Source organism: Urocampus carinirostris, chromosome 8, assembly GCF_059441175.1.
Source record: "Urocampus carinirostris isolate Australia breed hairy pipefish chromosome 8, RoL_Ucar_1.0, whole genome shotgun sequence".
Taxonomy (NCBI): domain Eukaryota; kingdom Metazoa; phylum Chordata; class Actinopteri; order Syngnathiformes; family Syngnathidae; genus Urocampus; species Urocampus carinirostris.
In genome coordinates, this window is record NC_142356.1 from 17532389 (window position 1) to 17555164 (window position 22776).

Sequence of the window (22776 nt, forward strand, 5' to 3'; positions counted from 1 at the left end):
AATCTTGGGTGGAAGGGGACAGAGCACTGAAACCTAACCATTAGATTACTAGTGATACAGATGACGAAAAAGCATTGGATTTTATCCCGTTATCACACATTCATTTTACTTATGATGCCAGAAACGCATGTTAGAGAATGGACAAAAGAGAGTCCTCCTGAAAGTAAACGCAAGAAAGACCGCAAGGGAAGCAACTCTTTGGTGTATCTGATGATGAATCGAACATTGCCTTTTGTAAAAATGGTGATAATGACATACAATCTAATGCCTATTCGTATGTCATCTGGTGGTCTAGTGATTAAGTGTTGGCGCTCTCGCCGCTGGGACCCGGTTTTGATTCCTGCGGCTTATAATATTTGCATATTGGTGAACAATATTATTGATTGATAATTAATTGCACAAATAGGGTGCCGCACATGTATAAATACTGTACTTTGTGATATATACGGTGCTTCTTCTTATTTCTGGCCAATTTGGGTATTTTAGGTGCACCTTATAGTCCGGAAACTACGGTAAGTGAAAAATGTTGACATTACGCAACATTGTAAATACATCTAATAAAAATCAATTTATATCTATCTTATGTCAACTAAAGAAAACTAATACTCCAAAATTAAGTATTAACTATTGTACTTGATCCTTTTTCCATTTCAAAATTCTTATTTTTGTTCTTACTGCATGTTGCAATTTCCTTTATGTATGGAAAACTACTTTTTTTTTTAATTACCGAAGAACACCAATTTTTTTTTTTTTTTTCTGCTATTTACTATGTGTTTTCCATACTGATACATTTTCAGTGTTGTTTTGCCCTATTTGATTTCTAGGGAAGCAATCACAATTCAGGTCAGAGTAACAATGCAAGCGATTTGGAAAGTTCCCCTGCCTGTGTGGAAAAAAAAATCAAGCAACAACCTCAACATCCAGCGCCGAGTAGCTCAAGCAGTTGAATAATGTGTGCTACTGACTTGCCTAAATCCAGTCATCATCAGCATATTCTATATAGTGTCAAGTCTCGCTATAATAAACACTATTTCCAGTCACCACAAATTTCCCTGATCTTTTTTGCCTATATTTTTTAGCAACCTGGAAGAAGAGAGGCCAATTTCACCTTTTTACATGAGGTAAGAGTCCTGTCAAAAAGCTCAATCCCATGTTCAGGTTTCTGGTGAAGGTCATTGTATTCTTCAGAAACATTGTAAGCATGCTCCTACAATACTTCTGCACAAATTTCACATCAGATTTGAACATGTCAAGTTTATTCTTTCAGTTGAACCTGTAAACTTTTGGATTTTTTTCCGTTGTTCTTCAAAATACTGGTAATTATTATTGATTCAAAGATTCTTTATTTAGTATTTTAAGGGAAATGGAATAGTCTATATGGCCAAAGATTTTCAATTATTAGCTTCTCTATAGCAGTGGCTGGTATCTTTTCTGTACCACGGACCGGTTTAATGTTGTGATTATATTCTCGTGGCATGGCTCAATAACAACATATGTAAAGATAGCAATAATAATAATAATAGTAAGCCCAATCTGACTGTGTAATCACCAGACCACTCGGTATTTAGATGACACATAAAAAGGCATTAGATTTGATCTCATCATCACACTTTCTTTTCACAGTGCCACGTTGTACAATGTTGTTTTACCTAAACTCTTTCCCATAATGCTCCATTACATTGTTGTACAACGTGTTGCCGTGAGTAAAAATAGTGTGATGATGAGATAAAATGTGAAGCATTCTCCTTTTTAATTTACAATCCTAACACCCTAATGTTTAGGATTAGGCGCGCTCAATAAGAGCTTGCTCTGTCCACTCCACGCATCGGCCCGTTATTGCAGTACCTCCGGGAACGGTGCATTCGCAATAATTGCTGCTTGGCTCTGTGGCTAGGACCTTGACTCAGCCTCTTGGCTGAGAGCAAGTGTCTCGGCCCCTTGGCTTTGTAGCGTATTATGATTTGACCGATAATGGATAATTGATAAAGAATATAGAACAATAAACCTTACAAAATTCCCCCCCCCCCCACCACCACCACTGCAATCTGGGTTCTATTCCTGCTGCATTCAATGCTGAGGTAAATTAGGTCAGCGATATTTATCGAATGATCAATCATTGCTCAATTACATTGATATGCTACTAAAGAACATCGGTGTGGAACGCACCCAAACATTCAGTTTTGGTTAAAGCAAATAATAAGGCAATTTTTTCTCTCTGTGCGGCCCGTTACCAAACCGACCCACATCACATTTTCGACCACTGCTCTATAGCCAACGTGAACTAGCCCGTTAGCCTGCCAACGGAAACACACACAAATCGTTAACTCACCAAATCACTGAATAAGCCAATCACAACGTGTTCCACACACACTTTCCCACTCTAAAAGTTGTTTTGACTTTTTCTCACTGCTCGTTGTGTTTTTCCTTTCAATGATTTGTTGAGCACAACCTCTGAGGTCCTGGCTAATGTGCCACTTTCGCGTTACACAGGGTTAGCAAAGTAGCAAATAGACCTATGTTACTGAGTACTAGCTGGATCGACATACAACTTTACTACACTTTCATTCTTCGTGCATTTTTGCTTTAACTAAAGGCGAAAGAAAGCCAATTGTTTGCAGAGCATGATATGCTAACTGATAGTAACGCCTATAAGTGTTGGGGTGTTAAGTCTTGTCACTTTCTAGCTTTTAAAGTCAAAGATTACGTCAACATTGGTTAGACTTTAACAGGTTTTTATGTTGCTTTACCTACAGGGTAAATGGTGATTCTATTTTTAAACAAGTTGGTGTTTATATGTTTGATTTGAACATTTCTAAATGCTCAGTGTGTCTGATTGCTCACATATGTTATCTTAGTAATCGTCCAAGTCTGTCACTTTTGCGTTAAGCGCTGTCATCAGACATCTACCAAGCTGTTCTGTTTATGGTCAACACTAGTGTTTGTGGAACATATTTTTCTCATGTCACCTCATGCAAGTAAAACATATCTTTTGTGTTCTCTGTGCCATCACATTCCAAGAAACATTATCTTTGAACCCAACAATGATAATAAAGTGGACGCCAACCTATCTGCATTTTGATCTGTAGCCAACATTTTGTGTTTTGTTGGTTGTTTGATTTGATGTCAAATTTATCCACTTAATCCTTAATTTTCTAACGTCAAAACAAATGTATCTGATTTTTAACATCAATGAAGTAGAACACCTTAAACTGTCGAAAGATACAGATAAACGGTTGGAACGATAATCTACGATGTCCTAGCCATGTATTACTTTACACGCTAGAAGCAAAGTCTTAAATTAGATCTTAAGTAGCCCGGAACCTCATTATAAAAGCACCTATTGCTAAAATAACTCTAAGGCGCAATTGCGAAAACAAACTAACAAAAACGAATTTTTGAGGTAAGTGTTTTTTTCACATGACAGCAACAAGTTGGAGCAATAGTATACAGGAGTCAATGTGAGATTAATTATTAACACTGGCTAGCATTTTTTTAACATTTGGAATGCTGTTTGGATTTTTACAATTGATTTGGGGTATTTTTCCATTGCCAAATATGGCTTCCGTTTCTCTCCATCAGGTCAGGTTTTTGTGCTAAGTTGATTTTGAGGAAAAAAAAATTGTGTAACAACATTGATTACAGTTTTGTGGCATCATCACCCTTTTTTGTCAAATCACGTCATGCTAAGTACCAGTTTTAAGACAAAAAAACACTGATAAATGTAAGTAAACATAAACTGCATTTTGTTGTCACCATTGTTCAATCGTCAGGGCTTGTTCTAAAATGTTACACGCATGCGTACATGTGAATAAAAACGTAAAATATAGACATGTGGGCATATCTCAAAGATTTGATCTCAATGACCAAAACCAATTTGATTTCTGGAATCAGCACCTCAGATTCACCCCTTAATTGGCTGAAAGAAACCTGACAACATATTTCTTGTTGTGAAATTTGTTTTTGTGTTATTGTCCTCATTTGTGGGTTGCATAGTTTGGTAGGTGAAGTGTAAGCTTTTTTTCATTGCCTTATCCTGATTGACGGTATGGCAAAAGACATATTTTGACTGAGTACATTAACAACAGCATTTATAACGTTTTATTACCAATTTGAAAAGGAAAATGCAAAGCAGTTACAGTTATTATATTACTGATGGTCATTTTGAGGAGGCTTATATTTTACGTCAATTCTCATTGTATTAACTAAGCTTCATTTTTTCTTTATATTTCTTGTAGTCCTCACTCTTCCCCTGTAGTTCACTCACATGATGCCACCAAGTAAGTCTCATCTTCTTTATCCCTTTTACAATGGATTACTTATATTTATTGCACACTCTCAACAGAATCCTGGACAGAGCCATCCATTCCACTGTGAAGCAGCACCTCTTTGATGATGGTCATCACAGCGGTGAGATGAGCCCCCAGAGGCTGGCCTTAACAGCGAGGCAGCGTCGCCGGCATCGCAGAGAACAGCAGGAAGATGACTCCCAACAACCGCACAGAAGCGGGTAAAGTGACAAAAAGTTGATGCGCGAACACAGGTTATCTTTAAAAAATAGTAGTAGCATGTTCGGCTTAAAACAATAATGCCTATTCCAGTGAATTCTGGGTGGATATATTTCATAGACCGATGAAATCATCGCTGTAACAAGCGGAATCTGAAAACTCGGTGGGGAGGGATAACCGGGATAGACAATTCAAGCAATGTCTGCACAAAATGTCAATACAACATGTGGACGGTAAACAGAATTAGACGGAAAGGCTAAACAAGACAAAGGCTTTAATATGTGTGCTTTAATTCCACATTGAGCTTCACCAAGACCAGAGCTCACACAAAGCAGATCATTCATCTTCTCTCTTGACAGAAGAGAAACTAACAAGGAGAACATCCCAAATTTAAAAGGCAGGAGGAGCTGTGATAAAAACCCATGGGAAGCAACAGACGACGTCAATGAGGATTTTAACAGTGGACAGAGCACTCAGGTAGTGGGGGCACCTAAACCCAGAAAGTGGAAGCACAACCCTACGCTATTGCAGCTCAACCAGGAAGCCAACTGCGTGAGTTCTGTTTTACTTAGTTTACTGGTCTCTGCTGTCTTGTCGTACACAACTACATAAAACAGGAACATTTTTCTTCTAACCCCTTAACGTTCGAATCTTGTTATTATGGTGCAAACACATCTCGGCACATCGGATGGGGGTGGGAGGTATTTATATATACATTATTCATTTAATTAATAGAAGTGATTTTCAAAATATGTTTTTTTATTTATATGCTTGTTCCCCATAAATCACAAAGTTTGAATAATGGCATAATAATAACATTTTTTTCCCATTGCAGGAATCTGCTGGCCGGTTGTCAAGCTTTGAGAAAAGAGGGCAGGGCTGCATGGATTCTCATAGAAAAAGGTGAGTTTTTTTGTGATAACATCAAAATATCCTGCAGACGCTTGCTTTGGGTTGACGAGTGTCTGAATGCCACCTGCAGATCTCAGCAGCAGCGTGTTTACACAGTACACCAAACCACTGGACAGAAACAGGCATAAACATATTTTTTTCCGTCACATTTTTCCAGGAATGAAGCTTCAAGGAAAGATGACCTTCCGTCCTCCTCAGAGGTAGGATTACACAACCCATTATCGGTGAATAATTGTGATTCACTCCACAATACTGTATCAATTTGGTACTACTTCAATGTGCGCTCCTTAGGAAAGGCGGGACATTGTGAATGTGTTCCAGTACAGGCCACCTGCTTTTTTTTTTTTTTTTTTTTTTTTTTTTTTTTTTTTAAATAACTTTTTACATTGCTCCAGTTCTTCCCGGTGCCGTTTTCAGCGTCTCGTTATCGATTCGGCAATGCCAAGTTTACGCAGGAGTTCTGTTTCTTTATTTGCCAGCTCGATTGCTTTTGACTTGAAAGCTGCAACATTTGCTTTTCTTTTTACATAGTCCGTGATAAGAATCAGTTTATGCTCATTTTATTCATGTACAAAACGCATTACCACAACTTTTCCGTGTTGTTTATTGGCTGTTGTGACTTGCATCTTGCGTCTCACTCATACCTTTTCTGCTAGAGCAACACTGGAGGTGTTAGGGGGAAAAAATGCGTGCATTAGCCGCATCTCTGCATAAGTCGCGGGGTTCAAATTGTGTGACAAAGGTCGCGGCTTATAGTCCAGAACTTAAGGTACAAAACATTTATTTTGGCCAATGAATGAACACTGGCGAAGCACAAAAGAATATGTGTAGAATTTAGCATACAGCTAACCTATATTCAAAGCTTCTTGGGGGGGTGACCTAAAACATAAACAAGACATTCTCAAAAATAAATTACTTCAGATAACAAAGGCTTACAATATTTGAAAGTAGTGCAAGTTTTAATGACCTGTAAGAAATACAGTGCATCCGGAAAGTATTCACAGCGCTTCACTTTTTCCACATTTTGTTATGTTACAGCCTCATTCCAAATTGTATTAATTTAATCTCTTATCTCAAAATTCTACACAAAATACTCCATTATGACAATGTGAAAAAGTTTTTTTTAACTTTTTTTGAATTTATTAAAAAATAGAAAACTAAGAAATCACATTTACATAAGTATTCACAGCCTTTGCCATGAAGCTCAAAATTGAGCTCAGGTGCATCTTTTTTCCACTGATCATCCTTGAGATCTTTCTACAGCTTAATTGGAGTCTACCTGCAGTAAATTCAGTTGATTGGACATGATTTGGAAAGGCACACACCTGTCTAAATAAGGTCCCACAGTTCAGTGTGCATGTCAGAGCACAAACACCAAGCATGAAGTCAAAAGAACTGTCTGTAGACCTGCAAGACAGGATTGTCTTGAGGCACAAATCTGGGGAAGGATACAGACAAAAATCTGCTGCTTTGAGGGTCCCAATGAGCAGAGTGGCCTCCATTATTCGTAAATGGAAGACATTTGGAACCACCAGGACTCTTCCTAGAGCTGGCCGACCTTCTAAACTGAGCGATGGGGGAAGAAGGGCCTTAGTCAGGGAGGTGACCAAGAACCCGATGGTTACTCTGTCAGAGCTCCAGCATTCCTCTGTGGAGAGAGGAGAGCCTTCCAGAAGGACAACCATCTCTGCAGCAATCCACCAATCAGGCCTGTATGGTAGAGTGGCCAGACGAAAGGCACTCCTTAGTAAAAGGAACATGGAAGCCCGTCTGGAATTTGCCAAAAAGCACCTGAATTACTCTCAGACCATGAGAAACAAAATTCTCTGGTCTGATAAGACAAAGATTGAACTCTTTGGTGTGAATGCCAGGCGCCATGTTTGGAGGAAACCAGGCACCGCTCATCACCAGGCCAATACCATCCCTACAGTGAAGCATGGTGGTGGCAGCATCATGCTGTGGGGATGGTTTTCAGCAGCAGGAACTGGCAGACTAGTCAGGATAGAAGGAAAAATGAATGCAGCAATATATAGAGATATCCTGGATGAAAACCTGCTCCAGAGCGCTCTTGCGAAGGTTCATTTTTATTAGCAGGACAACGACCCAAAGCACACAGCCAAGATCTCAAAAGATTTGCTTCACAACCACTCCGTGAATGTCCTGGAGTGGCCCAGCCAGAGTCCAGACTTGAATCCGATCGAACATCTCTGGAGAGATCTGAAAATGGCTGTGCACAAACGTCTCCCATCCAACCTGATTGAGCTTGAGACTTATTGCAAAGAAGAATGGGCAAAACTGCCTAAAGATAGGTGATAGATAGATAGATAGATAGATACTTTATTCATCCCCAAAGGGAAATTCACACTTGTGGGATCATATTCAAAAATACTTGAGGCTGTATTTGCTGTTCGAGGCACAAAACGGCACCACTGCAGCGAAAGCGGTTCCAAATCAGGACGAAAGGGCACTCCACCTGGACTCAACCGACGTGAAAAAGACCCTGAGAGGGGTCAACACAAGGAAGGCTCCAGGCCCGGACAACATTCCGGGGAGGGTACTTAGGGAGTGCGCCGATCAGCTGGCTTGTGTACTAACAGACATTTTCAACACCTCGTTAGACCAAGCCAAAGTACCATCATGCTTCAAAATTGCCAACATCATCCCTGTGCCAAAGAAACCCCAGATCTTATCATTCAACGATTACCGGCCCGTTGCACTGACTCCTATCATAATGAAGTGCTTTGAGAGACTGGCTAAAGAGCACATCACCTCCAGTCTCCCCTCCTCATTCGACCCCTTTCAGTTTGCCTACCGGACAAACCGCTCCACCGGGGATGCCATCTCCTCTGCGCTTCACCTGAGCCTGACACACCAAGAGGAGAAGAACACCCATGTGCGGATGCTGTTCCTGGACTTCAGTTCAGCATTCAACACCATCATCCCACAACATCTGCTAGACAAAATGAGACTCCTGGGTTTCAACACCCCCCTGCGGAACTGGCTGCTGGACTTCCTCAGTGACAGACCCCAATCAGTGCGGATAGGTCAGAACATCTCAGATGTCATCTACCTCACCACGGGCTCCCCCCAAGGCTGTGTCCTGAGCCCCTTGCTGTTCACCTTGATGACACACGACTGCGTCCCTAGGTCCGCCACAAACCACATCGTGAAGTATGCTGACGACACAACAGTGGTGGGCCTCATCAGGGACGACAACGACCTGGCCTACAGAGAGGAGGTGGAGCAGTTGGTGGCCTGGTGCAGGGACAACAGCCTGGTCCTGAATGTTGACAAAACTAAAGAGATCATTGTCGACTTTAGGAAAAACCAGCCCAACCATGCCCCACTTTGCATCAACAACAAGGCTGTGGAGGTTGTCAGCAGTATCAAGTTCCTAGGGGTGCACATTACAAACAAACTCACCTGGTCCGTGAACACTGCATCACTGGTTAAGAGGGCACAGCAGCGCCTGTACTTCCTGCGGAGGATGAGGAGAGCCCGCCTGCCCCCACCCTCCCTCATCACATTCTACAGGGGCACCATAGAGAGTATCCTGACCAGCTGTATCTCTGTGTGGTGTGGAGGCTGCAGCGCTACCGACTGGGGTAGTGTGAGGAGGGTAACGAGGACAGCAGAGAAAATAATCGGGACTACACTTCCCTCCATTCAGGACATTGGCCAGAAGCGCTGCCTATCCCATGCTAAGAACATTATCGGGGACCCCTCTCACCCCCATCATGGACTGTTCACTCTGCTAGCCTCTGGGAAGAGGTACTGCAGTGTGCGGTGCAGGACCACCAGGTTCCGCAGTAGTCTAGTCCCCCTGGCCATTAGACTGTTAAATGGTCAATCTAACATATAGTTAACTTAAATCTTAACGGCTGCTAATCTGACTTTTTGCACTACTGGCAGTTCTTTATAGCTTGCCACTCCTTGCACATTTGCTCTCGGCACTATTGTACTTACAGCGTTATTGTTACAGTGTTAATGTTACTGTTTACCTGACTTGTTAACCTGAATGCCCATTTTGCACATCTGGTTAGCTACTCCTCTTGCACTATCGGCACTATGGTATGGTAAAATACTATACGTAGCCATAATACAATACAACTTTTACTTATATCTGTACATTCGAGGAAACTGTGCGGGTCAGATGTATCGACATTTCGTTCTGTATACACGTGTACTAGAATGACAATAAAGTAGATCTGAATCTGAATCTGAATCAACAAAGTATTAAGCAAAGGCTGTGAATACTTGTGTAAATGTGATTTTTTTAGTTTTCTATTTTTAATAAATTCAAAAAAAAGTTAAAAAAAACATTTTTTCACATTGTGATAATGGAGTATTTTGTGTAGAATTTTGAGATAAGAGATTAAATTAATACAATTTGGAATGAGGCTGTAACATAACAAAATGTGGAAAAAGTGAAGCGCTGTGAATACTTTCCGGATGCACTGTATATAAGAATAACATTTGCTCATGAAAAGAGTCTGTCACAATTTTAGTTTATGCCTTTGCTGTAGAATTGTCATAATATGACCCGGAAGCTATTTGCAGCTTTATTATTTGTTTACCAATTTCTTTATTTATGTTCGTAATGTAAATTGAATTTTTTGAATGCAACAAGAATTTGGGATTTTGGGATCTTCACAGTCGATTAAGTTGCTTTTATGGCCAGTTTAATGGGAGAATATGGGCACCGTCATAATTATTATAGAGGGCAGGGGGCACGACGCCAACAGACGACCTTATCAAATCTCTGCAGCTGTTAGGTGTTGTGTTACAGTCTTACACTGAATCTGACTCAATTGCCAGCATCTAAGTGAGAGTTCTCATCAAAGAAACACTCCCACAATGCTTAGCAGCTGATCTGATGTATCAACAAATAAAGTTTATTTATGGAAAGGGTAACAGTTGTCGGTAACATTGTTACATAAGATAAAAAATAGTCTTTCGATTAATGTTATTTTCATTTTGTGACGGTACGGGTACAATAGTTACAATCTAATGTTCGTTATATTGCAAAAGTAATTCAAAATAATGAGTCCATTATATTTTATATTTATATTTAAACAAGCAGATTTGTTGAAACATTTACATATGTAACAATTGCATCAATCAAAGAGTTGGTTCCGATAGAAGATTGGATTTGGCTGCTTGCAGTGGTTGGAGCTGCAGCACCCAAGAGACCTCACAAATTCAGACCACACACAATAAGATGTTTAATTGGTATTTATTTACACGAAACCTAGATGAAGACACTCACGGACTACTACTGTGTAAGTTTTCATGAAAATCTATTCAGCTGTTTCGGGGCCTATAAGTTGTATTCAGACACACACACCAATCGAGATTTATAAAGTAGTTTGGATTTAGATTTGATAGATTAGATTTAGATTAGATTTAGATGGATTAGATTTGATTTAGATAATGCAAATTACCAGTTTTTAGCAAGTTACCTGAATAAACAAATATTATTTGACTAAACACGGAAAATGTGATTAATGTAGCTCATTGTTATTTATTTGGACATGCTCTATGTTTCAATTCAATTATTTTTATAACCTTATTTTAGTTCCCTTAATTGTGACTTTGCTTTTTTTCTGCTTAGAGAAACATTTTGTATTACCTTATTGTGGTTAAAAAAAAACATTTTTACATTATTTAAAAAAACAGCGACATTTTAAAAAATGAAAATACATGATCATGTAGCATGATCATTTAAATACTTGTATATAGAGAAATTTGTATTTATTAGACATAACATAAGCCAGACCTAGTGGGAGCCGACATGATTGTCATTTTGTTGCTACGGTGAACGCATAGATTCAAAAACCTTATGCTGGAAAAGTCCAACCAGGCGTGCCAACTAAATAAGGTCATTTTGAGTCTCTGTAGTTTGTATTCTTCTTTGTCCTTTGCAGCACTTGTTTTTGGTTGCAGTAAACAAAACAACTACATTTAGTGATCAAATATTACTGTTCCCCTTTTAATATTCAAACAATGCTCATTATTAGCAAAACCGTGCAGAGTAAGACTCCATTTCCACTCTACAGCAATTTCATTAACGTCAACTAATGGACCATACATGGCTCCCTTGGTTGGGTAGAATTAAAACCTGCATGGCCCTTATGAGTCTCAGCGGCATCGTTTTGGTTTTTAAAGGTGTTGTCCCATTAAAAGCTGTGTTACTTACTTTAATATTACTTAAAAAAACGGCACATTCCTTCTTTAGAACTGAAAGCTTCTCTCGTTGTTTTCCTCTAAACACATTATCAGTTGATGCATGATTGACTTTCTTGATTAATCATTATGTGATCAACGCGAGGTGTAAAACGTGAGATTCTGTCGACTATCAACGGGGATTAGCACGAGCGCAGATGTTGTAGCAACAAACACACACACACACACACACACACACACACTAGCCCTTAAAGCACCATTACGTCATGAGAGAAGGCCAGCTGGTACAACAGCAGGTTAAGCCGGACAGTGCTGCACATGACCCTCTTTAACGCTTTTGCAGAAGCTGGCGTTATTACAAGTTTTTCCAGTATTATTCTGTGTAAACACACAGAATGGGATGTAGAAGGAGTTGACCATCAATTTTGCGTTTACTGAGGTAATGTCAGATTTTGCAGACATGTAGGAAGTTTTGGTGAAAATCCCTCACTCTTAGGCATTAAATAAAAAGTAAGGCTTTATTTTTGGTTGATGCTAATGCTTGCTAACCATAAGTTAGGCTACAAGTAACCCCAGTAAAATAAAGTGCCCTCAAATTCTGGACGACACTCCGCTATTTTTTTACTACCGCGGCTTTAACTATGGTGCAGCTTATTCTCTTATTTGTTGCACGAAAACGTTTTTACCCAGCAACAGTAGACCATTAAATGAATGAGTAAAGCATTTCCTGGACTATAAGTCGCTTCGGGCCTACAAGTCACACCAGACAAAAAATGCATAATTAAAAAGGAGAAATCGTATATAAGTCGCACCAGAGTATAAGTCGCATGTAGTCTTAAAAGGCAGTTTAAAATAAAAGAACAACAGGCTGAATAAGTTCGTACGGCGTACGAACGTTACATGATCGACATGCCAGTCAATTTTAGTCATAAAGTAACAAATTAAGTGTTATTCAGATAGTTTGGCAAGCATGTTATTTATGCTAGCTATCAGGTTCACTGGAAATCACTAAATCCAATAATATTTCCATCATCAGTGTCAATGTCACTGTAATAAATCTTCTACTTTCCGCTTCTACGTCAATTGCGTTGTACCCATCCTCACCTCCGCTTTCTGCTTTTTGTCTGCATGTATAAATATTTGCAGCTTTTAATCTGTAGAATATGATTTTCTTTTCAGTGCCGTTTTTGTTCAGTTGTTGATTACCGGTGTCTTTAAAAGATTTACTTTGGCGAAATTATGTCTATTTTAGAACGTTTGTGTCCTGATTATTAAAAAAAAGGGGGGGGGTGTCTTTTCAACTTGCTCAAAAGTGATTTCTTTACAAGATGCGCATTTTCTGTGCTTTACTGTTCTATTAAATTTCCCCCCAAAATGAGATACAAAGTCATTTGAGTCATTTGTGCGAGCGGCAAATGCTAGGGGGGCATTTAATGGGGGGTAACATTCTTCGGGCGCGACACGGCAAGGTTTAAATTATCCACACTGGTCTAAAGCGCCCTCTTGCGGTTTAGTGTGAAAATAACACATGAACTGATATACCAGGTAATAAGGTGTTAATAAATTCATATATAATTCTCACCGGAGTAAAAGTCGCACCCTTGGCCGAACTATGAAAGAAACTGCGACTTGTCGTCCACAAAATAGGGTTTTTCAGAGGTCTGATTAAATTGTATGATTAATCACAACTTCAGTTATTGTAAATCTGTCACTTGTACTAAGTCTCATAGACATTAATTTAAAAGTGATCACATCTGTTGCATGTTTTACATGTCATCAATAATCGCTACTTTAGGAATTTAGTAACATATCCATGAAATCGTGAAACTTTAATTAGACTAAGTATGTGATTTTATATTTTCAAATTAAAAATATTATAAAACTTTTTTTGTAACTGTTTGGGAAACACTGCCCAAAAACTGTAGTTAATTTTATTCAATGACTGGGAATTGGAATCAGCATTCGAGAACAGCTTCTACGAGTTTCCTGTACACGACAACTAGTAATGTGATCCAAGTACAACCCTTCCAGTAAGTAGTCCGTGGCATTTGGCGAGCTCCTGTGGGCTGTATCTCGGTCTTGTTTTTCCCTAAAAATAGCCAGTCTACACCCAGAGACACAGGAAATGGGACCCTGTCAGTTAAGTGTAAATTGGACATGCTCTAAATGCACGTACAGCTCGGAGGTTATCTTGTTTACCTAATTATGCTCACGTCTTCCTGATTAGGCTCTAAGTATTAGAACAGCATGGCCATTTCCTTTTTTTTTAAAATCATGTCATCAATTGACAAACATTTGCAGTCTTGTCGACGAGCAGTGAAGTTCATGTCTGGTGAGACGCAGTCAGATATACAAATACAGAGATCCCTCAGTTTTTGCGGTTAATGGGGGCCAGAAACACCTGCCAAAAGTGAAAATTCACGAAGTAGCATTGCACCCACATAAAAGCCTCCAGAGGGTTAAACTTACCATTGAGAGGAAGTCATTACTGACTCAGAGTATACAACCAAAACAAAATAACAGTTATCGTTTCATGGCTAATGAATCTGGCATTGGCAAGATAGTGCCTGCAGCAGGGACTTAACAGAGGTGTTAACCTAGCCGAAACAGTAGGCCGGACCTGCAGCCTCGCTATCGCTTTCTTTCCTGACGCCACATCAGTAGATTTTTGGACCCGATGGCAGTCCATGGAGAACCCGGTGGTTATTAGCATTTCTTTGCATTTTTCTGACTTTCCTCAGAATCCGATCTAATTGACGAATTCCTTTTCAATGTAACGAGCAGCTAAAAGCTAGCACTAGCCGTGCGCAGTTTGTTTTGATTGACAGCATAAACGAGCCTATTAGAGTAGTGCATAGTGTCACACATAAGCCTATCACACATACCAAAAGAATGTAGTTGAATTCTAAAGAACTCAAACTCTGAATAAATATGACCATTCAATATATTTGTATTTTTATATTTTTGACAGGTGAAGCAAAGCCTCACCTGCCTACCCTACTGCACGTCATTGAGTCTTGTAGTTTTGCAGATGATTGTCCTATTGTCTTGTATTCTATCTATCCACCTAACCTACCTACCTAACCTACCTTGGTCATATTCCTCAAGAGGGGTGACCGACAGCATGACAAACACATACAAAAACAAAGAAAATAAAAAAGGGAAAAAATTGCACGAAACACACAAACATTTTTGGACTATGGCCAACCCAAATGCCCACACACCCAAACAAGTTAGGCATCTCGGCACCTAAGTTGGTCATGCTTTCGTCCCTCCAGATGGAATGGGATACAAGAAAGCGGCCATGTCACTCAGGTCAAGGTGACACAACACACTCTTCTGTTCAACAGCAGGGCCCAACAGCTTTCACTGGTTTACCCCTGCCGCATCATACAGGTGCTTGTCGGTGATAGGAATGAGTGGAGAGGTGTTGTAAAAGGATAGTGGGATGTTTGGACGCGTTCTTGTATTCCAATAATATATATTAAAAGTAAAAATCTTCTATTGGTGAAAAAAAGTCCTCTATCGGGTTTTAAGGCTTCCTGCTTCTTCAAGGTTTTTTTTTCTTGTGTGGTTGTATTACTGCCTGATAGAAGTATCCCCCTATTTACTTTTGTTAGTCTACAAATTTACAGAATTTCTTGGAATGCAACCACAGTATACCTGTAATCCGTTGTGTGTTCTGAAAAAAAATTACATTTGAATGTATGTCTTTTGCACACAAAAAACGAGTACAAGTTTTGTATTTTTTCAAAATCCCTAAAACTCTTGCAACTTTAAAAGATTGTATGCTGTAACTTCCATAACAGAGTTAAAACAAGTTAAGTCATGCCAAAAAATGTCCTGGGAGAGGGCTGGTATTATTGTCACATTCATATAAGTGTAGCTCCTTTTTAAAGTCATATATACACATTTGTCTGATTCCATGCAAATTAGCTCTTTAGTTATTTAGAATCCCTGAAACTCTTTTGTAAAGTAGATACCGCGATGTGAGTTTTTAGTTTCTAGCATGTATCATTCTTTTCTTTCAGTTGTTAAAATGTCTCAACGGTCCGTGGCTCATGTTTTCCTTACTTTACCCGTTCATCTTCAGAAGTTACTAAATAAACCCAAAGTATATTATTGAAAAGTTGTTCTGGCTTTGACTGTGCAGTGACTATCATGACACTCCCCCTAACTTCACAATTGTTTGTCTTACACTCAAAGATATCATGTTTTATTGGTCTCTTATCTCTTGAAATGTCACATATAAAAAATGACCAATCAAAATCCTCTTTGTTGACTAAACATAAAATAAACTTCCTAAACTATTTTATATTGTCTATATGTTCCTGTGAATAAAAATGAATATAGCACTTTCTGCTAAACATATGTCCAATCGTAATTCGAGGTGTGTATCGGTCTGCCGATGCATGACACAATAGAAGCCAAAATCCAGTCCAGAAATTTAGAACCAAAAAGGAGCATTATTTTAAAATTGGATCTTATCCATTTCTAGTGTGATTCCGTTTGGTCATATCTGTGCGCTGTTTAATAAACCGCACAGTAAAAAAAAACAAAAACAAAAAACAATTACCGTATTTTCCAGACTACAAAGTACCCCTAAAATCAAACATTCTAGACCAGGATTTAAAGACCAGAAATGCGGTCTATCAAATCGGAAATTCATAATTACAATAAAATGCTACTACATACAGTAACCATTTGTATGTTCCCGTATTTATTTGTGTATAATGCACACTTGGGTATTATCATACACCTAATTTTAAATTAAAAATACAGTATAAAATTTGGTTTCAATTTTACTCAGATCAAACTTAGCATTGTAAGAGACTGCCGGTGTTAATTATGATCAGCCATGACTAAAATCCTTTACTGAAAAAGTAAACTATAAACACAATACCAACATAAATTCAGCTACACAAAAGAGTTGTTTCGTGCTTTTTGACTTTACATATTGTTTTTTAGGACAACATTTTGATTTTATGATTCTCTATCATACCTCTCTGCTACCATGAATACAATTAGTGTAATAATGAGAGAAAATCAAATGCCTTTTCATATATCATCTATGTCACTGTTGGTTAGGATTCGATGCTCTCACCGCTGCAACCCAAGTTTGATTCCCAATGCATCTATTTTTGTATTTTATTTTATTTTTTGCGATGGTTGTCAGCAGCATTTTTGGACTGATCAATCATTGCACAAAGATGGTAATATACTTCCGTATATGCCAGGCGCTGGGAACCTATGGCTCGATGGTAAAATGTAACCCGTGCAAATTTTCTCTGCAGTGTTCCAATTCTCTTTAGCTCTAAAATAGCCAAAGCTTATATATGTCATTTGCTCCAGAATATATAGGGCACATTTTTACTGCAGTTTAATCAAGGTTTTCCACCAACAGATCTGTTTTTGGCTGTACATAGCTTAAAAATTCATTATATGGAAGCTCATTAAATAATATATGTTCACTGTTGTGATACTTTTCAGATAAAAACACACAGAAACAACTGTAATTGCCCAGAAACGCTAGCCAAGTACACATTATTTGATTGGGTGAGTAGGTATGGGTGGGCAAAGCTATGCACACACAGCACGCTCTGCTCTCTTTCACACACAACCACTGCGCTGAGTGGAAATACATCCAGGAACCTTTAGTTTTCAGTTTATTGAGGCATATCTAAGAAAGAACTCTTCTGGCACCTTGTTTTGAAAGCATTATTTCCAAAAACAAATAACGGTCAAAATGAGCCTCAATAATGACTGAAGGGAAACAAGTTTAAAGTGGTATATTTTTTGATATGGGACACAGGCTCTGGCATTATTATTATTTCATAAATTTGATCAAATCATCGAACATCACACAGAAAAATAAAATGTGCTAAAAAAATGGCTTTTGTATGGAGAGCGGGTTTTGCTGAATTTGTTCAATCGGTTTGCATCAAAGAAATTGGCTGTACAGTTTTCCTATTTTCCTGGACGGAGTGCATGCATTTCAGATGTGAAAAACTTTAGTTTCAAAGCTTCTTATCTCACATGAATGTTTGTTCTGGGGAAAGCAAAAAAAAAATCAGCTTGTCAGCCTACGTGTGCTGGCTCACAAGCTATGCCTCCCCCTCCTCCCTTTTTGCTGTTGCGAGACAAACAAGTCCAGGGTGGGGTAGGGAACGTAGGGAAGGCACGCCCACTCTCTCCGAAGAATGGGCGTATGTTTTGCTTGGCCTCTTGGTGGCCAATGGCAAGCAGGCTTGCCGCCCCCTTTCCCCGCAGCTCTCTTTTAAGACACTGGGGTGCGAGCACGCTGCCGAATCAAAGCTAAACTGAGCGCTTCTGTCTTTTTGCCCCTTCTCTAATGGTTGTGCAGACGCCAAGGATGAAGATCCAGGATTCAACCGCCGTGACTTGCGGCTGCAGGGAGGCATTCGACCCTGATCGGGAGAAAGCGAGCTGCGAGGACACACCCAGCCTGGACAGCAACTGGGGAGGTAAGGAAAATAGGAAACTAGAAACTTCGCATGCAAATACACCAACATGATTTTTAGTGATCAAGGGCTGAAGCATGTGCAGCGATAATGGATTCAGTTTATTTTTCTGCGTGATTTTGACGTTTACGTATCACTCACTTACCCACACGTGGCACTTTTGCATGTGTTCTAGGATCCAAGTCACATGACCAGCATGTGCTCTGCAAACAAGGCCGAGCATTGTTTTTTTTTCTACTGTAATTTTTTTCTAACACACCCAGTATGTTGCAGTAATTATGCATGGCTGAGTTGGAATGAGAAGCAACAAGTTGATGATGCCACATGGTTAAAAAAAACAACAACTTTTGCAGGCCTACCATATGTTTGGCAGAACAAAACTGTCAACTTCAATCAAGTAGCACACATGGGACGGCTTAGGGGTGTGTAATAAGCATAAGGATGTCTGGGGGGCTCTCTAGAGGGCAGCTAAGAGGACATGCTTGGCAGCACGACGAATTACCAAGGACAAACAGATGGCGTCAGTGCTTACAGCACAATTTAGGATTTTACTTCCTCAAAAAATCCCAAAAATATAAAAACAATCGGACTTTAAATCACCCAAAATGAGTATGGAAACTTCGCTGTTAGATTTCATGTATATTATAGAAAGAAGCTAAAGCTTCCCTAAACTTCTACAAAAACACCATGGTGCTGGTTTTTTTTTTTTTCAATCTAGTATTTTTCTTGTCGCCATAAGAACCGTGTCAGTGACTTTTAAGTGACAAAATGTCAGGATGGGTTTCCTCAGTGACATCCAGTGGACATTTAAAACTACAAGTCATTGTTTGACACAAAGCAGCTAATTTTTCTCTTATCCTTCTCTCAGAATGGTCTCGCAGGCAATATAGTACAATGTAGAGGGGCCATGAGTTTGACACATGTAATATAGTGTGTCAATATAAAATTGTAAAATGTTTTTGTCTGACAATTGATACACCCTAGCTCAGCAAGGCTGCGATTGTAGCATTGCGGGCTGCAAGGGGCACCCTTGCCCCAATTGACTTTCTGCCAGCCACATCTTTCATGTTAGTCGCCTGCACATGGCAGGACAGATTTGCCGTTTAAAGCTTCTTCAGATGCGCCAACAAGGGGGCGCCACTTGCTCTCATGTGTTTGTCACGTTCCTTCCAAGTGACACTTGAAAGTATCTGTGGTGCTAAATATGGCTAGGATCTTGTAAATGGAAGCATAGTGGGAAGCGTTGTTTTCCTCTGTCATTTGTCAGCCTTGTTGCTGTGGCTCATTCGATACACTGGTTCATCCTGTAACACAAGGGTTGGGGGTTCAAATTCTGGCTCTTATCTGCAGTAGAAGCTCCCTGTTATCACGTGAACGCTTACAATAATTGTTGATTCTGACCTGGGCTAAAATAATGTTTAAGGTACACTTTATGTCCAGAGAGGGCCAGACTTAATAACATAATTTTCAAGACTCATTAGAGACTGGGGTAATCTATGAAATATTTTTCCTCCCATGGTTGTGCGAATACAATTCAAAATTGCAGGGTCGTAATCAATGCTTGGTTGGTCCAGTGGTAATAATAATGTTTTGAAGCCTGTTTGAAGATTCTTTTAACTAGTCCCATCAAAGCGGGCCACTAACATTGTTTTATGCAGTTGTGAATGTACACATACTGGAAAATATTGTTTGTTTTAATTGAATTCAATTTCCTTATTATCATTGATGTCAACGTTAGCCATGGCACTCCACGTAGTTCTTAGACTGGCATAAGGTATGAACATGTATTATGCACTGCTGATGAATGCAGGAAATAGTTTAGGCATTAGAATTAACAAAAACAAACGAAATAAAACATAGTTGAAGACAAAATTAGATTATTTTTTTTAAAGCTTTAACACTGAGATAACGAATGTGGGAATAACGCATGGAAATTTCAGTCACCTCACTTCAAACGTATTTAAATTAAAGTATTCACATCATTTGTTTTCTTCCCTGCGACCCTAGTGTCGACAAGCAGTGAGGAAAACGGATGCTTTTATCTTCTTATAGAATTTATTTTTTTCAAAGGAACACATTTATTTTATTTTTTTTAAAACACCTTTATTTCTTCATTTTTCGCTTAATGGTTTATGAAAAAGTCGTTTTTTTGTCACAGTGATGGGTAAAATATTTATCTCTGGTATCCATTCTTGTTATTGAAATAATTCCTCAACATTAAATGTATTGTTTCTTTCATTTAAAAAAAGACATCCTTCTCCAAAATTCAATAAGAGTGTTTTTGCATTTTCCTAGGGGAAAAAACTGATTTAGGAGAGAAAATTAGTTCACATGACGGTGACCATATACATAAACCATGATATATTACTTATTCCTCCATTTTGCATGCATCTTCATTAAAATATGGAAACATTTAAATAACTGGTTGGTTTCAGTTTAAACAGACACTAGGTTTTTGATTTGTGAAGCACATTATAAAGCACTTTGGGAGGTCTTCATTGACTTGAAAACCGCTATATAAATGCAGACCATTTACCATTTGTGTGATTTTAACAACGATCAAAGGGGATTTTCTTTGCAGAAATGTAAGAAATTCCCAAGCGTTCACACAATTATCAAACTGCTGTACCTTGGAAAGATGGTTTGTTAGTATAATGTGTTTATTATCAGGTTGTAATTATTATGTTGTTTCTATGGTAATGACTAGGTTGTAATTATTAAGAGTGGGATTGAAATAGACATAGTCAAACCCCAAAGGTTTTCTTATTTGTCTTGAATCTAAAAACGTTTTTGTTTCCGGGGCAAAAGTAATCTCACTGTTGAGCAATTATTTCCCCCCTCAGCTAATTTATTCTGACATGACCAAAGGAGAAAAGGCCTCAACAACCTTTTTGGTCGGCACGGCAACAAACTCAAGCATCCTGCAGCATTTTGTCAACCTTTAGCTGAATAGCTTGCTGGCAAGGGGGAATGTTTTTCATTAGTGCACTTTTATCCGGACGTCGTTGATTTAAAAGGTGTCTCCAGGCGGCGCTAATGAGAACATTTTGACACCACAGCTTTTCTGCTGCGTGATGAAGGGCACGTACGTGGAGCCTGCAGGGAGATTGGAGCTGCTCATTCCCTGGTGTGAATTGAAACAAACTCACCATGACTAAGGAAAATATGCGGCTGCATTTTTAGACTTGACCTGCTGTGCTCTGACATTTTCTATCTTTTTATTGATGCTTGGCTTGTCTTTTTTCACTTAAGCCTTTCCTTAATAAGAGCATGGATGGCAAAAAACCACAAAAAAACCCTAAAAAAAAAGACAGAAAACAACAACTGAAAAAGATCCAAAAAACAAAATTAAACACAAAAATTGGCGGAAAAATGAGCCCCAAAAATGATTTTTTTTTAAGAAGGTGGTGCATGTTTGAGATCCCTGGTCTATATAATGTCCTGGGGCATGTGAGGCAGGGTACCAGAGAACAAAGTGTACCACTCAGCGGGGGTCACGCCCTGACATTATCCCGCCAAGCATTATTAATAGCGCGTGGATTGTCAGTCCACATAATGACAGACTGGGCGCAGACGAGAGCATAAACACAACAGAGCGACAGAAAAGTCCCAGTGGAAGTTTTTCCCACTGGAGATCTTAACTGTTCTGCTGCCTGGTGACTTTTACAGGCCACAGAAGATTTAGCATGCTGCTATGGCAACTTCACGATAGCTTTTGTTATGGAGTAAGAGTTGCTATGGAGATCTAGGGCAGAGGCTCCTGTTTCTGTCTTCTGACCACAGTACGAAATGTCTTGATTTGTTAGTGTTTAGACTATGAAGAATACAGCTTTTATCAGCAACCACTCTTGGGTTATGTATGTTTACTTTTTCGGGGTCTAAATCCCCATTGGACACTCACAGGCAACCATGCTTATTTTGGTATTTAAAAAAACGTACTGCATTTTCAGGAATATAAGCCAGTTTTTTTCCTAAATCTGGTTGGGGGTGCGACTTCTACTCTGGTTAGACTTGTATGTGAAATTATTAATATATTATTATTCTTGTTTTAACTTTTTATTACCGTTTTATCAGTTCACATGTTTTTTTCACACTATGTGCTACTTCTTGAAAATGAAATGGACAGTATGTGTACCTTTTAGTTGTTAAAAAAAACCTTAATGCTTACATCACAAATCATCTGCTAGCATTAGCACATTGCTAACATCGCTTAAGACAAACCTCAGCTCATGCTGTTCAACTCAACCTGTATTTACACAGCACTTTAAAAGGACAGTATGTCTCTTTTAGCACCTCCCTGCAGTCAAAAAAAACGTAATTATTAAAAACAATTATTGATTTCATTAATAAGCAAAATACATGAACTATAATATAAACATGCATCTATTAAAATGACCATAGGTCGACAACTTAGCATATATTTCACACAACATGAGGCTAACTTAAAGGGAGCTGATATAATTGTCTACAATCTTGCTGTTTCGGGTGCCCAAAACTTAAAAAAGGCTGGGCAAAAAAATGGTAAAACTAAGTATAAACTTTGAGTCTCAGTAGTTTGTATTCCTTTTGCTCTTTAGCACTTGTTTTCAGTTGGACTACACCATACAGTGACATCTAGTGGTCTAATAATACTGTACATACTGTCACTTTAAGATAGATAGATAGATAGATACTTTGTTCATCCCCGAAGG

At 38.9% G+C, this 22776-nt stretch overlaps 1 protein-coding gene across 2 annotated transcripts in view; it reads left to right on the top strand.

The window, feature by feature from the left end:
* The window catches only part of fam13a (family with sequence similarity 13 member A), a 64013-nt gene that overhangs the window by 25740 nt on the left and 15497 nt on the right, over nt 1-22776 (top strand). For both annotated transcript variants that reach the window (XM_088341809.1, XM_088341808.1), the window contains exons 8-14: nt 1080-1121; nt 4236-4277; nt 4343-4507; nt 4865-5057; nt 5341-5408; nt 5575-5617; nt 17968-18088. In XM_088341809.1, coding sequence (XP_088197935.1) covers nt 1080-1121; nt 4236-4277; nt 4343-4507; nt 4865-5057; nt 5341-5408; nt 5575-5617; nt 17968-18088 — 674 coding nt within the window. The remainder of the gene's footprint in view (nt 1-1079; nt 1122-4235; nt 4278-4342; nt 4508-4864; nt 5058-5340; nt 5409-5574; nt 5618-17967; nt 18089-22776) is intronic.